Source organism: Vulpes lagopus, chromosome 7, assembly GCF_018345385.1.
Source record: "Vulpes lagopus strain Blue_001 chromosome 7, ASM1834538v1, whole genome shotgun sequence".
Classification (NCBI taxonomy): Eukaryota; Metazoa; Chordata; class Mammalia; order Carnivora; family Canidae; genus Vulpes; species Vulpes lagopus.
Genome location: NC_054830.1, coordinates 3,784,404 through 3,800,022, shown reverse-complemented (window position 1 = coordinate 3,800,022; position 15,619 = coordinate 3,784,404). Strand labels below are relative to the sequence as shown.

At 53.6% G+C, this 15,619-nt stretch overlaps 1 protein-coding gene across 2 annotated transcripts in view; it reads left to right on the top strand.

Annotated features, from left to right (window-relative positions):
• The window catches only part of SAFB2 (scaffold attachment factor B2), a 34,402-nt gene extending 29,933 nt beyond the window's left edge, over nt 1-4,469 (top strand). For both annotated transcript variants that reach the window (XM_041763725.1, XM_041763724.1), the window contains exons 17-21: nt 325-367; nt 1,594-1,724; nt 3,455-3,567; nt 3,708-3,774; nt 4,075-4,469. In XM_041763725.1, the coding sequence (XP_041619659.1) occupies nt 325-367; nt 1,594-1,724; nt 3,455-3,567; nt 3,708-3,774; nt 4,075-4,231 (511 nt within the window). In that variant the 3' untranslated portion in view covers nt 4,232-4,469. The remainder of the gene's footprint in view (nt 1-324; nt 368-1,593; nt 1,725-3,454; nt 3,568-3,707; nt 3,775-4,074) is intronic.
• The last annotated feature ends 11,150 nt before the right edge of the window (nt 4,470-15,619 follow it).

Sequence of the window (15,619 nt, the reverse complement as noted above, 5' to 3'; positions counted from 1 at the left end):
CCTGGCAGACCCTGGATTTTGTCACCAGGCCATAGATCAATTAGGCATTGGCTTCCTGGTGCGGGTCTCTACCTCTGAGATCACTCCAAGGGATTTTAGTTCAGTAAAATCTTTATTCCCACCTTCTTAGGATCCAGCTTCACTCCAACCCTCAGAGAGAAGGCTTTAGATGCAAGCCAGCTTTTTTCCACAGGCCAGTAAATTACAGTTCTTACTGGGTGAAATAGCATAAGTACCCCAATTGTGGAACTCTTGTGTGTGGCCTGTTGTAATGTTGTCTGGTGCCGTCAGCTGCCATTGGAATGAGATATTTCCCTTTTGCAGGAGGGAAGGTTCAAGGTCAGTGATGGGAGAGCGAGATGGGCAAGTAAGTAAAACCCAGAGCCCAAGCGTGGGGCACACCTACTTCTGTTGGGGCGGGCGGGGGTTTTTGGAAGTGTCCATTCTGCCCGGTGAGTGGAAGTATACATCATTGTTTTCTGATTGGTGAGTCTTTGTGTCTTTCAAATATGTAGAATTTTTGTTTAATTGCATTCAGTAGAAACTGCAAGTATCTCAGCGTTGCCCGCTTCCTTAGATTGTCTTTGAGTTTTGGTACCTTGGTATGTGAATATGCCCCATGATACCCCACTTGGGGGCTTAGCCTGTTAGATGTTTTGCCCATATTGGGGGGGGGGCTCCTTATGTCTCTGGTACTCTGCAGGCACCCTATGAGGGATGCTCAGAGCAAAGGGGAGGCTCCAGGAGAAAGGTAGGGAGTGGGCATCAGAATCCTGGCCTTTTAAAACAGTGGTGTATTTCTTTTTTTTTTAAGATTTTATTTATTTGTTCATGAAAGACACACAGAGAGAGGCAGAGACAGAGGCAGAGGGAGAAGCAGGCTTCCTGCAGGGAGTGCGATGTGGGACTTGATCCCAGAACTCCGGGATCATGCCCTGAGCCAAAGGCAGATGTTCAACTGCTGAGCCACCCAGGCGTCCCCAGTGGTGTATTTCTTGAGGGAATGTGATAGAATTCTGTCTTGGTAAGAAGATGTGCCGGGTCCTTGAGCACAGGATTGGTTGGCCAGGGGCACAGAATGACTCCCACCTGCAGTACTGCCTCCAGTGTCCCATAAAGAGGCCTGTGCTGCCTCCAGAGAATGATGCTTAAGGGGATCAGCAGGCGCTGACCGCCCCAGGGGGTGTGTGAGGGACCCTCCTATCCTCAGCAAGGAGGAGGTGTCCTATTCTTCCAGTGAAGACGCTCAGTGACTCCTCTCAGAGGACCCTTCAGAGCTGTCAAGCGCAATAAAGTGAGGGGCTCTTCATGCTCACAGGCCAGAGAGGCCTCCACTGGCACTTGGTGGTGGTGCCAGAGATGGAGCTTTAGGGGTGCTCAAGAGTACTTAAAACAAGGAGGGGATCAGGAAGCAAGGGTCGCTGCTAGGGTTCGTATGGTGTTGTCAGGATTGGGAGAGCGCACCTGGCGAGGTGAGGGCCAGAAGGGGCCTGGGCAGGTCCTCTTGGAGCCACACTCTGGCCGGCTGCAGCAGGTTCACTGCCTGTCCCAGAGTGACGTGGCTAGAGTCACCCTGTCTCTTGTGCCTTCCAGCACTACTCAGACGACCGCCATGGCCATGGAGGACTGCCAGAGCGCCACAGCCGGGACTCCCGGGACGGCTGGGGGGGCTACGCCTCCGACAAGAGGATGAGTGAGGGCCGGGGGCCGCCTCCTCCACCCAGGTTAGCAGCGGCCCGGCTGTGTGCACCTTGCTCATTTGCCTGACACAGCCCCTGCCTGCTGAAGGAGACTGCCCTAGAGCCTTTCTTACACTTGCCTTGGGGACCTAGAGAAGCTTTATGCACCCTCCCCTTTCCCCTAGTCACTTTTAGGCTTTTTTTTTTTTTTTAAAGAACTTTTTTGTACAATTGAAGCTGAGTTATCAGTTTTATTTTTTTTTAATTTTTTTTATTATTATTTATTTATGATAGTCACAGAGAGAGAGAGAGAGAGGCAGAGACATAGGCAGAGGGAGAAGCAGGCTCCATGCACCGGGAGCCCGATGTGGGACTCGATCCCGGGTCTCCAGGATCGCGCCCTGGGCCAAAGGCAGGCGCCGAACCGCTGCGCCACCCAGGGATCCCCAACTTTTAGGCGTATTTAAGGTGGGTGTGGTGCACATCAGAAGGTTCTACCTCCTAAGTGGGTTTTCAGGTGTGGAGCGAAGAAGCACCACTCAGAGACATGAATGTAAAGCCGCCTTTCCAGAGGGGCCTACTTTGCACTCGGTTCTTGCATACCATTTAGTCCATTTTGCCTTAAATACCTGTGGGAAATATAACCAGGAGAGCACATCTGAGGACAAAAGATAGCCCTGAGCCCTGTCACCGTCCGGCTGGGCGGCTGTCACCCAGGGCCAGGCAGTCGTGCATTTGTCCTGGAGGACATGTGTTGGAGGGCTCTGATGGGCCTCTGGTCCCAGGCCTCGGAGCACTGGTCAGCCTGGCAGCCGGTGTGCTGGCCGTTTTCAGCCTGGACAGCTTTCCTGGTCCCCGCTGGTGGCTACTGGTGCCCATGTGTTGAAACCCGGTTTGGATTTGTGTACCTGGAGTTTCTCTCTAACTTTTACTTTTAAACAACTTTTTCAAGCCATATTCACGTGCCGTAGAGTTCACCCATTTGAAGTGTGCCATTCGATGGCTTATAGTTTGTTCAGAGCTATATATTCATCAATGTCATCCATTGTAGGACATTGTTATCACCCCAAAAGAAGCCCCTTTTAGCAGTTGCTCCCCTATCTGCCTCTCCCGACCCCTGGCACCGCTGACCCACTCTCTGCCTGTTCTGGGCATTGCACACAAATGAAATCACATTATGTGGCCTCTTGTGTCCAGCTACTCAGCATCGTGTTTGCAAGATGCATCCACGTGCTCACGTGTCAGAGCTGCATTCCTTTTTATAGCTCAGTAATGTGCACATGTGGAGAGGCCACGTCTTGTTTCTCCATCAGCTGGTGGACAACAGGGGTTGTTTCCACTTTGGGGCTGTCACAGAGTTGTGCTAAGAATGTTCGTGCGCAGGTTTTCCCGTGAACACATTTCCCATTCCTTTGTGTGGATAAGTGAGGGTGGACTTGCTGGGTCCCCTGGTCACTGTGCTGTATTGTTTTGCATTCTCACCAGCCGCGTGTGAGGATCCCTGTTTGTCCACATCGACATCGCTAAACCGTCTTGTCAGTCTGCCATGGGTCAGCCGCGTGCGTCTTGAGAGGGGTCTCCCCACCTGACACATGTGGCTGTGCTGAGCTGCTCCTGTGCTTGCTGGCCTCCTGTGTGTCTTTGGGGGCATATCTGTCCTCATTCTCTCCCTCTTCTCCCAGAAGCCCTCGACCTGGGGCAGGATCAGCTGTGCCATGGCCTCACTGTAGAGACACACCAGGACACTTACGTATCTGCTTTTTGTTTTGACGAAGGGGTGGACGTGACTGGACAGAGCATAGTCAGAGGCTAGAGGAGCATCAGGAGCGTGCATGGCCAGGCTCAGTGGACACAGGCACGGCGGGCCGGGAGCACGCGCGGTGGCAAGGTACGGGCCGACTCGCACCCACAAGTTAAAGGAAGGCCACACATTTCCAAGAGATTCCAGGGGCCGATCCCTCCACAGTCACAGAGGTTTCCAGGAACTTCCAAAAAGGGAGTGTGTGCAACCCTTTTCTTCTCTTCTAGGTGGTGAGAGGGGCCTGTCTGGGCCCTCGGGGCCAGGACACCTGGCAAATCGGGGCGGGATGTCGGGGTAAGAAGTTTTGTCTTTGGATAAAATTAATTTGCTCCTGCCCCTCATTTCCTCTCCCCCTTTTTGCATGTTTGATCAACTTGCTGGGTTGGATGTTTTGAAAACGAGCCCCCAAAGTGGCTCTTGGCAGCTTCTGCAAGTTGCACTCCTCAATTACCCGGAATGCAGTCTGTGATTATGATTTTTCTCACCTGGAAAAAGCCAAACGGGCTCTAAAGGCTGCAGAGCCATATGCTGCACCACATAAGGAGGAAAACTTAAAGCACTTCAAGGGGACAAAACATGTGCCTTTGTTCCTAGGCGAGGCGGCTTTGCACAAGGTGGGCATTCCCAGGGTCACATGGTGCCCGGTGGCGGACTGGAAGGTGGAGGACTGGCCGGCCAGGACCGGGGCAGCAGAGTCCCGCACCCACACCCACACCCCCACCCGTACCCCCACTTCACCCGCCGCTACTAAACCCCACTCACTCCGAGTGTCCAGGTAGGAAGATGCACTGTTGAATCTCAGCCAGAGTTACCTTGAACTTGTGGAACCTTTTAAGAAACAAAAGCAAATCCTGCCACCATGTTGTAGCTCAATACAATGTGAATTCACTTTTTTTTTTTTTAAATAAATGTGTTCTCTGCCATTTTTAAGACAAGATTTCTGTTAACGAGGCATTCCATTTTCCATTAATAAAAATTTATGGTTCGCATTCGTGTGTGTCGCAGTGATTCCAGAGCAGAGAGCAGTACCCATGCCAGCAGCAGCTGGTGCATCTTGGGTAGAGGCTGTAAGCCCATGTGAGCGAGTCCTCCCAACCACCAACCACCCCGCACATTCCCCTTCTTACGACGATGAGGAAATGAGTGCCTGAGTGCCAGTCACCTGCCCAAGGTCACAGGGCTTGGCAGTAGGTGGCAGAGCTGGGATCCAAATTAGGAATTCTTTATTGGGGGAGGGGAGTGTGCATCGTGGGGGCCTCAGACCAGTTGCTTCACCCCTTTGCTGGTGTGCCTGGGGTGGGGGACGTCCAGTGATGGTGTGCAGGGTTTGGGGGTCTGGCTAAGGGCAGGTGCTGCTTGGTACAGGACGGGTGGTGCCTGACCCACCCGTTTCCCTGGAAATGCAAATTAATACATGTAATTTCCTCTTTTGTGATTATAAAGGATTCTAATTTTCTTCATTAAAGACTGCCAGACAAGGCACCCAGCTGGCCCTAAGTGCTGCACTTGAGCCCTCTATTCAGACTCCTCTAGTATGGCACCACAGCAAGGTGCTTCTCCCAGAGAACAGCTGAGCTGCCAACAGGGAGCTTGGGTGACCGCAGCCACCTTGGGGCGTCCCAAGGATCAAGCATGCCCCCCCCCACCTCCATGAATGGGGTAGGCCTGGGGACAAGCAAGAGGGCCCGTGTCCCACAAGTCCTGGCCCTGATCCGGAGTAGTGAGAGTTAATCCCCCAGTGTCCCCTGCTGGGAACCTGGATTCCCTCCCTCCATAACTAGGACAACCACCCCACAGGCTACCGAACAATTGCCAATTCTCCCAGAGTAGCCTGTGTTCCCGCTGGGGTGTTTAGTTTTAAAAGAGCAATCTGAAAATCCTACCCAGCTTGCCGTGGAAGCTGGAGCATTAAAGGCAGGTCGGCTCTGGCCCTTGGTGTCCTCTTTGAATTGCAGTGAGTAAATACCTCATGAGCTTCCCCCACCACAGGGGCTTTCAGAGTCATTTCCCAATGACAGGTTGACAGGATGTCATCTCCATGTTTCCTCCTGCACGGGGCCTGTCTCTTCTCCGCAAGCCAGAGTCTAGAAATCGGGGTTTGGGCTTAACCATGTTTGGTGATAAAGGCCGTCCTGGGCCCGGGGTGTGGGTGAGACCCGTTTTGAGATCTTGTCACCTAGCTGCAGTGGAAGGATCACCCTCCAGGAGGTGGAGTGACGTCCAGGAGTGAGACTGAGCTTTGGGCAGCCTGTGGGTGTGAGAACAGCCCCTTCCTGACAGCTGGGCCTGTTTTACTATAGGTACATAAAATCCGTTTGCTGGGGCTGCCGTAATACAGTACTGGGAACAAATTTTTGCTCTCAGGGTCCTGGAGGCCAAAAGCCTGGGGCAAGTTTCCTTCCGAGGCTGTAACAATCTGTTCCATGTTCTCCCAGCTTTGGGGGATCACTGACAATCTGTGGTGGCATCCTTTGGCTTGTTGACGCATAACCTTGGGCTCTGCCTCCGTCACCGAGCCTCCCTGTGTGCATGTCTGTGGCCACATTTCCCCTTTCTGTAAGTACACTGGTCATGTGGGTTGGGACCCACCCGAATGACCTCATTTTAACTTAAACGCCTGTGGAAAGGCCTTGCCTCAAATACAGCCACCTCCGAGGTCCTGGGACCAGCACCTCAACATAGGAATCTTGCCAGGATCACACCCTGGGCTGAAGGTGGCGCTAAACCGGTGAGCCACCCGGGCTGCCCTATAACAACCATCTTAATGGTGTATGGTGGTGCAGATAAATAGTGTTGTCCGTCCATACATTGAACACCTGCCCTGACATGGACAGACCCTGAAGACACTAGGCTCAGGGAGGGGACCCAGACCCAGAAGGTCACCTCCTGCTTGACCCCAGTTCAAGGAGATCCCCAGAGGAGTCCCACCCACAGAGACAGGAGATGGTTGAGCCAGGGGTGGAGCAGGGGGCAGGGAGTCTGTGCTTCCTGGGGACAGGGTCTCTGCATGGGAAGATGGAAGGTTCTGTTTTGTTTTTTATTTTTAAAGATTTTATTTATTCATGAGAGACACAGAGAAAGAGAGGCAGAGACGCAGGCAGAGGGAGAAGCAGGCTCCATACAGGGAGCCCCATGTGGAACTCGATCCCAGGTCTCCAGGATCATGCCCTGGGCTGAAGGCAGCGCTACAACCACTGAGCCATCCGGGCCGCCCGAGATGGAAGGTTCTGGAGACAGATGGGGTGGATGCATGGCTGGGTGAGTGTGCTTCATGCCACTGAGCTGCATAGTTAGAAATGGTTATATTTTACATGTATTTTATCATAATTAAAATTTTGTTTTAGGGACGCCTGGCTCAGTGGTTGAGCATCTACCTTCGGCTCAGGGCATGATCCCGGGGTCCTGGGATCGAGTCCTGCATCGAGCTCCCTGCAGGGAGCCTGCTTCTCCCTCTGCCTGTGTCTCTGCCTCTCTCTGTGTAGCTCATGAATAAATAGATTCTAAAAAATCTTAAAAAAAAATTGTTTTGAAGACTCTGGGTTCTATAGGATACCATCGGAATGAGAGGCGCTGGGTAGAGGCTGGGAGGACAGGCTCGGGAGTTAGTTAGACCCTCTCTGCCTCGGCTCCCTTAACCAGTGGAAGGAAACAATATAGTATTTACCACAAAGGGTCTTGGTAAAGATGAAATCAGTCAAATACGTGAAAAACTCAGAACTGTTACTTGCATACAGTAAGTGCTTAATGTTGTCAGGCGCTGGGAGGCCTGCAGGGAAAGGTCCTGGGGCCCTTGTGCTGTACAGGGAAACAGCAAGACATCATGAGGCCTGGAGAATAGGAAGGAAGAAATCCTCAGCTCCAAAAATAAAGAAAACTGCAAAATCAGAATTAATACCTTATCAAATGTCTCCACATCGACCAAAATGTGTCAACTTCATCAATTGCTAAATTTTGTACTCATACAGATTTCATTACATTTCAAAACAGTTGCTAGGTTAAATTTTCTCACTTTGCAGGAATTCCCAAGTCTGCATGATGATTGCCAGTCTTAAATTGCGTGTGACTCCTAGTCAGAAAATCTCAAACACAAAGTTATAAAAAGCCCGTTTGATTTAAAAAAAAAAAAAAAAAAAAGGAAAAGAAAAATAACAGCCGTAAAAGTTGTCAGCTAGCAGGGACAGGGTGCCTCTTTAAACTGACTTGCCAGGCTGAGGGGCAGGGTCCCCAATGACACTCATGGTGTTCACACCCCCTGCCTCCCCACCCCGCAGGTAAGACCACCTCTCCCTGGGGCGCGCCGTCACAGGATGGTGAGCCAGGGTTTGGACTCGGGCTCCCACCTGCCAGGTGGGTTCGCACCTCAGTTCCACCCCTTTTATCAGCTGTGTGTCCTTGGTAAAGTGACTCACCCCCTCTGGAGCCCACTGCTTTCCTGTTTCTCAGAGGGATGTGATACCCTCTTCATCCTGGGAGGATTTGTTGGGGGACCAGGGCAGGTCCACCGTGAGTGCTGGAAGCCTCTTTTGCTCAGTGGGGCGCTGGGTCCTCAGGACAGTGATTTCCTCCTCCCCAGAGTGCTGCGCTCATTCTAGGATCGGAGTGTTTCACAGGACACTTGCTGGATAATGGGGTGTGTGCATATCCTGTGGCTGCCCCCAACAAATTACACAAACTTAAGGCTCAAAACAAACTTACTCTCTTGGTTTGGGCGGCCACAAGTCCTACAATCCAGTGTCCCCAGGGCTGGATCCTTGTGGAGGCTGCAGGGGAGGAATCGAATTCCCTGCCTTTGCAGGTTCCCAGGCTTCCAGCCCCTCCCCCCACCTGCAGATCCCCGCATCTTTCTCGAGTGCCATCTCTGACCACAGGCGGTAAAGAGCTTCCAATTTTAAGAATTAATGTGAAGGGGATCCCTGGGTGGCTCAGTGGTTTAGCACCTGCCATCAGCCCAGGGCGTGATCCTGGAATCCTGGGATCAAGTCCCTCATCAGGCTCCCTGCATGGAGCCTGCTTCTCTCTCTGCCTGTGTCTCTGCCCCTCTCTCTCTCTCTCTCTGTGTGTCTCTCATGAATAAATAAATAAATAAAATCTTAAAAAAAAAATAATTTGCGTGAAGGGAGCACTTGATGGGACGAGCACTGGGTGTTACACTGTATGCTGGCAAATCGAACTCCAATAAAAAAATATACCAAAAAAAAAAAAAGAATTTGTGCGATCATGGGGCACCTGGGTGGCTCGGTTGGTTAAGCGTCTGCTTTCGGTCCAGGTCATGATCCCAGGATCTTGAGATCGAGCCCCGCATCAGGCTCCCTGCTCGGCGAGGAGTCTGCTTCTTCCTTTCCCTCTGCCCCTCCCTCCTGCTTGTGCTCTCTCTCTCTCAAATGAATGAAATCTTTTTTTTTTTTTTCAAACGAATAAAATCTAAAAAAAAAAAAGTGTGTGTGACCAGATTGGACCTATCTGGGAATCTAGAATCTTCTTCCCATCCCGGGGTCCAGGAGCTCAATAACATCTGGCAAAGTCCATCTTGCCACGTTAGGGATCATTGTCACGGGCAGCAGGGATTGGGATGTGGACACCCATGGATGGGTGGGGGGGTTAGTTTGCCTATCACGCTGGGACATGACACAATCTGCTTTGGGGGAGGAGGTCACAGCTGTGAAGACTGGCCAAAGAAGGGGGGGCCTACTCGTGTCCTGTGGCCATGAAGACATCCCCAAGGCCAGACGTGCTCAGTCCCAGCTTCCCTGCGAACCAGAGAAGTGACGGTTCCTCTGGGCACCAATGAACAGGCTGGACTCCACGGTTACCGTCCACGCTATTCCGTGTGTGTGACCTTTCGAGTTGACCTCCAGGGTAGCTTGCTGTGTCCCTGATGCCATCAGAGACTGAAGCGGCCCCAGCAAAGGTTGAAAGCAGTACCCGGCGGCAGGTGGGGGCGCCCAGGTCGCCCCCTGACAGGCAGGAGCGCCCAGGAGCAGCAGGGTGGCCCCGGGGCCGTAGGCTTGTTGCTGCCCGACCTCGAACCCACAGCAAACCCACAGCAGGCTCAGCCGCCGTGTCACCGCCGACAGCAAACACCGACACAGCACACACCGCGTCCTACTACACCGAAGGTACTCGGCTCGATGACGTGGGACCCGGTGAATTAAGGGTGGTGGTGTGGCCGGGCCCTGGGGGACAGTGGCCGCGAGACAGCTGCAGTGTGGGCTCCGTGTCGGTGAGTGTGCTTGTGAAAGGCCCACCAGGGTGAGTGGCTAGCGACCTCGGGGGATTAGCTAGCCTGGGTGGGGGTGGGGGTGGGGGCTGCCCTCCAGGCTGAGGGAGGCTCCCTGATGTCAAAGCATCAACCCTCAAACTGGGGTTGGGGGTGGGAAATCTAATTTGGTGTCTGTCGGGGGTGGGGGTGTGTGTGGGGGGTGTGGACGGGCGCAAATCCTCGTGTCTTGGGGCGCCTTCAGGAAACACCAGTGGCAGGCAGTCCCTCCTGAGATTGGGAGGGAGCCCTGCAAACCCCGTTGGGACGGAAGCAGGAGTAAGGCTGCTGCCCTGGGAAAGGACAGAGGAACCCCTCCAGCCAGAGTCCCCCGGGGCGGAGGCAGGTGCTAGTGAAAATGCAGGCTCCCGGGCCCCCAACTCAGAACTGCTGCCCCTGTGACTCAGGCCTTGCCTCCTGTCACCCCTGGGGTCCTGCCCAGTGACAAGTGCCATGTGGTTGGCTTCTGGGGTATCCTCACGGCGGGCCCTGCCAGGGGGACCTCCAGGAGGGTTGGGTGACTCCCTGGAGCCCAAGCCCTGTGAGGAGGTCGGGATCACAGCCCTGCCCTTCGCCAGCCGGATGACCTTTAAGCCAGAGAGTCACCTTGAACCCCCCTGACTTTTCCCCTTGTCAGCTGGGCTGGGTGCTTTCTGAGGACACAAGGGGATGCGTTGAAGGTGCTGTGCACACCGCTCAGCATACAGTTGGTGCTTAGTCCTTTAGACGACCCGTGTCTACACCGGGGCCTTGCACCTCCCTGCCAGAAATCCCTCGCCCCTAAGGATTCAGTGTGTCCTTCGGACTTGGGAAGGGAGTGGGCTCCGTCTCCTGTTTCAGTTCCGGCTGTGATCTCTAATGTTCCATGAGCAATTTTTAAAACAAGAGGCCCAGGGACACCTGGGCGGCTCAGCGGCGGAGTGTCTGCCTTCAGCTCAGGGCGTGATCCTGGCTGGGGTCCTGGGATCAAGTCCCTCATCGGGCTCCCTGCAGGGACCTGCTTCTCTCTCTCTGCCTGGGTCTCTGCCTTTCTGTGTCTCTCATGGATAAATAAATAAAACCTTTTAAATAAATAAATAAATAAATAAATAAATAAATAAATAAATAAATAAATAAATAAATAAAATAAAATAAAATAATAAAACAAGAGGCCCGGTTGTGGCCTCGGGATGCCACACGCTGCAGGGTTAAAGGCGCCTGGTGGCTCCTCGCGGCCCCAAAGTCTTCCCCACCTTGTGCCAACCAGCTGGGAAACTGCCCGGGCGCCCCACATACCCAGCCACAGAAACCTCGCCTTGGGCCCCCACGAGGAGGCTCGTAAAAGGCACTGAAGCTTCCCCCCGCGTGGACGCCGCTGGCCACAGCGGACCGGGTATTTACACACGCGGCTGAAATGAGACCCAGCAGGGCGGATTTCTGCAGCGGCCCAGAAAAATGTCCCCTTAGCCCCTGTCCCCAGGAAACAGGGCACAGAGCAGGAAGCCGGCCACTCGGCTGGGGGTCACCAGCAAGGCAGAAGATCTGGGCCTAAGAGCACCCCCTGAGCCTTTTCTCCCGTGCTCACGTGTCTAGCACACGCTTCCCGGACACTTGCTGTGTGCCAGGCTCTATGCCAGGGACACAGCCACGACCATGACTGAGACACACCTGCTCTCAGCACCCAACGGATGGCTCCAGGTTGGAGGGATGGGGAGAGGCTGGCTTCCTGGAGGAGGTGAGTGGAAGGGCATCTGGAGAGCGAACAGAATGTGCAACCCCCAATCCCCCGCCCCAGGAAGGAAAGGGTGCGGCACCTTGAAGGAACCAAGTGGGTGGAAGCGTGGGAGGCTTGGGGTCAGACTGGGCTCTGAGGCTTGGGCTGGCGAGGGATAGGCCGCCAGCCTGTAGGCGATGAGGGGCTCACAGGGGGTTTTCAGCAGGCTTCGAGGGGGACCGTCGGTGTCTCTCTCTAGGTCCTTCCTTGCGTGGGCGCCCAAATCCTCATCCTCTACCCCTGCGGCCAGCGCTTCCCGCCTTCAGGGAGCCCGCATCAGCCAGCCCAGGAAAGGGTGAGCCAAGCTGGGCTCAGGCACCCGGCGCAGCAGGGGGGACTCTGTCGGCCTCCGGGCATGAGGTCCCCTCCCCAAGGACCAGAACGTCTAGGCTGTGGGAGCGATGCCCACAAGGTCATCGTGCCCCACCCGGACTGAGTCACACCCACAGCCCACAGCGCAGGAAATGCCAAGATGCCATCGTGGGACAGGACACAGGCGGGTGACCCTGCTGATAAGGGGGGTGGGCAGGGCGGGGTCATCAGAGGCGCTCAGGAGGAGGTCTCGGGGCTCCAGAGGTAGGGGGAGGGGAGGGGGGCGGAGGAGGGGGGGAAGAAAGAGAGACACAGAAGACACAGAGCAGCAGAGAGGGACAGAGACTTACAGAGAGGGGACACGGAGGCTGAGACCCAGAGAGCTAGAGACACAGACTCAGAGACGCAGGCACACATGCGGCCCCAGAGAGACCCACAGACCCGCACACGTGCCCCGCTGAGGGGGCTGCCGAGCCCCCTGCCCCCCGTGCCCGCCGGGTGGCGCCCGAGAGCCGTGCTCTGGGCCCTGGGCCCCGCCTGCCTCACCCGCAGCCCGCAGCCCAGCGAGTCCCTTTCTCTCTGCCTCCGCCTCCTGCCCCCCTTTAGTGGGAGGCCCTGGGCCCCAGGGTGATGGGACAGACGGGGTGGTGGGGCTGAGGCTGGGGTCCAGGCGGTCCAGAGCCTCCCTACCTCGCCCTACCAGGCCGGGGCCCCGGGTTGCATGTGTGTCTCTCCTGTGTCTGTCTGTCTGTCTGTCTTGGGGGTGTTTGCATCTGGTCAGGATATATGTGTGTCATTTTTGTTTTAAAGATTTTATTTACTTATTCCTGGGAGACACACAGAGAGGCAGAGACACAGGTAGAGGGAGAAGCAGGCTCCATGTGGGGAGCCCGATGCAGGACTCGATCCCAGGACCCCGGGATCATGCTCTGAGCCGAAGGCAGACGCTCCACTGCAGGCCCCCCCATGTGTCTCGGATATGTGTGTGTCTATGTGTCTGCTTTGACTGGGTGCAACCAGCAGGTCTCTGCCTGGGTCTTGTTTTGTCTCCAGGGGTGTGTGTGTGTGTGTGTGTGTGTGTGTGTGTGTGTGTCTCAGCAGCTACGGTGTCTCTGCGTTTGTCTTCGGGGTGTGTTCATGTGTGCCCCCGTGTGGGTCTGGGGAGAAGGGGCGACTGTGTCGTGTGTCTCCACACCCCCAGAAACAGGCTCTGCTCACTTTCCCTGGCAGCTCTGCTTCGAGTCCCCCGAGGAATTTAAGAAACGAAACAGGAAGCATTTACTGGGGCGCCACGGCAGGACCACAGTAGGGCCCCAGAGGAAACACTTCCCGTGGAGACAAGAACCGGCGTTCACACACTCACTGACTAAGATTTAGGTTGTAGTAAACCCAAGCACTTAGTATGCGCCAGGCCCTGCCCGGGGCCACGCCGGGGACTCAGTTTCCTCATCTGTGAAATGGGCCTAACATCAGCACCTAAGTCATAGCTTTGCTATTAAGTGATCGAGCTGAGTTTGGTAAAGCTCTTTGCACACTGTCTGGCACAGACGAAGGGCTAGCGTCAGAAATCGTCTCAATCCTCAGAATTATACGCACATCCATTGAAGTGTGGGTCAGGGGGGAGCCCCTGAGAATCCTCTCCGCACTGCTGGGGACTCGATGGTGGTCTTAAAGACCTAACTAAGTTGGATGCTCAGGTATCTATCTGCACCCAAACTTCCCTTTTGGTCTAATCTGGCTCAGTGGTTCTGTAATTTTAGCGCATAGGAAAATGAGCAGATGAGACGGTGCCGGGTATATAAATCAGATCCAGGCGCTGTTCCTGGCGCCAGGGACCCAGCAGTGAACAAAACACACCAGAATCCCTGCCCTGGGGGATTCTGTTCAAATGGGGAAAAACATCACAAGTGAAGCTGATTTGTTACTCAGCAAAGGTGAGTTATTATAATTGCTTATTATCATCAAAGGCTTTCAATACACCTCACTTGCCATGTCGCCTTCTGGAAAGATGGTACTAACTTCTACCGGCAATGGACATGAGTACCCATTGTCTTGAATCCTCAAAAAAAATCTAATATTATCAGATATCAGGTATCTTTCTCAACTGTGAAAGTGAGGAAATTCTAGGATGGTTAAACACTTTTTGCATAGGATCCCCCCCCTTTTTTTAAATTGTAGTTTCCCACCAATGTCTTCTGTGTATCCAAGATAGCATCCATGTTCTTTGCATAGGCTGCTCTATTCTTATTTATTTCTAATGACTCTTTATATATGAAGAATGTCGTTCTTGAACATGTCGGTGACAAATAGCTTTTGTTTTTTTTTTTTCAATTTTTGTTTTCAATAACTTTTGTGGTTGTTTTTTTTAAAAAATATTTATTTATTTATTCATGATAGACACAGAGAGAGAGCGAGAGAGAGGCAGAGACACAGGTAGAGGGAGAAACAGGCTTCATGTCAGGAGCCTGACATGGGACTCGATCCCAGGACTCCAGGATCGCACCCTGGGCCAAAGGCAGGTGCGAAACGGCTGAGCCATCCAAGGATCCCCTGGGTTTTTTTTTTTTTTTTTTTTTTTTTATTTATGATAGGCACACAGTGAGAGAGAGAGAGAGGCAGAGACACAGGCAGAGGGAGAAGCAGGCTCCATGCACCGGGAGCCTGACGTGGGATTCGATCCCGGGTCTCCAGGATCGCGCCCTGGGCCAAAGGCAGGTGTGAAATGGCTGAGCCATCCAAGGATCCCCTGTTTTTTTTTTTAATATATATATTTTATTTATTTATTCATGAGAGAGGCAGAGATACAGGCAGAGGGAGAAGCCAGCTCCTTGCAAGGAACCCGATGCTCCTTGAGATAGACTTGAGTAACACAGTTTACCAGCAGGGACCACCATGAGCCCTCATTGGCCATACAACTTTGCAATGAATTCCTTATGGAATTTCATTGGAGGGGGACAGGGGCCCCAGAAGTAGTAGCTATGAAGAGAGTCACCTGACACAAGGCCTTTCTTGGCTAAGGATCAATGTATCCCTCTTGTGAGGTAGACTCAGCACAGAGGGACTTTTCTAACAAAAAATAGATCTTGCCACTCCCTTGCTTCAAACCCTTCCAATAGCTCCCCATTGCTCTAAGTAGAAAATCTGAACTCCTTTCCATCCCCATCTCAAAGCTATTCCAATCCCTACACCACATTTTCCTTTTTGCTTACCCCCCAGGTCCAGAGGGACCCGAGTGCTCCCCTTAGTTCACTCCTGCCCTGTCCCAGGGGGGTCTGCCCCTGTCTCCTGGTGGGGCTTGGGGGACAGGTTTTCCCTCTCTGAGCCATTCTCATCTGAGAAATGGGATAACAACAGTATCCCACTGCATAGAATTGGGGACAGGGACCCAGTGGGATAAAGCAGGGAGGCAGTGTCCATTTGGTCCCCCCCCCATCTCTCCTGGGGGCGGAGTGGGGGATCTTGGCAAACAGCAAGCAGCTGCCACCAGGACTCACTTTCTTGGTCATAAAACAGGGATACAAAAGTTAGTACTGGGGCGCCTGGGTGGCTCAGTGGTTGAGCATCTGCCTTTGGCTCCGCGTGATCCCGGGGTCCTGGGATCGAGACCTGGCATTGGGCTCCTCGCAGGGAGCTGGCTTCTCCCTCTGCCTGTGTCTCTGCCTCTTTCATGAATAAATAATTAAAATATATAAAAAAAAAACAACAACCACAAAAGTTAGTACTACCACGGGTCCAGTAAGAGCAAGCGCACCCTTCAGGGGTCAAGGCATGAATGGGAGCAGGTGGGGACTGTGGAGAACTCGCGTCGCAGCCACAGA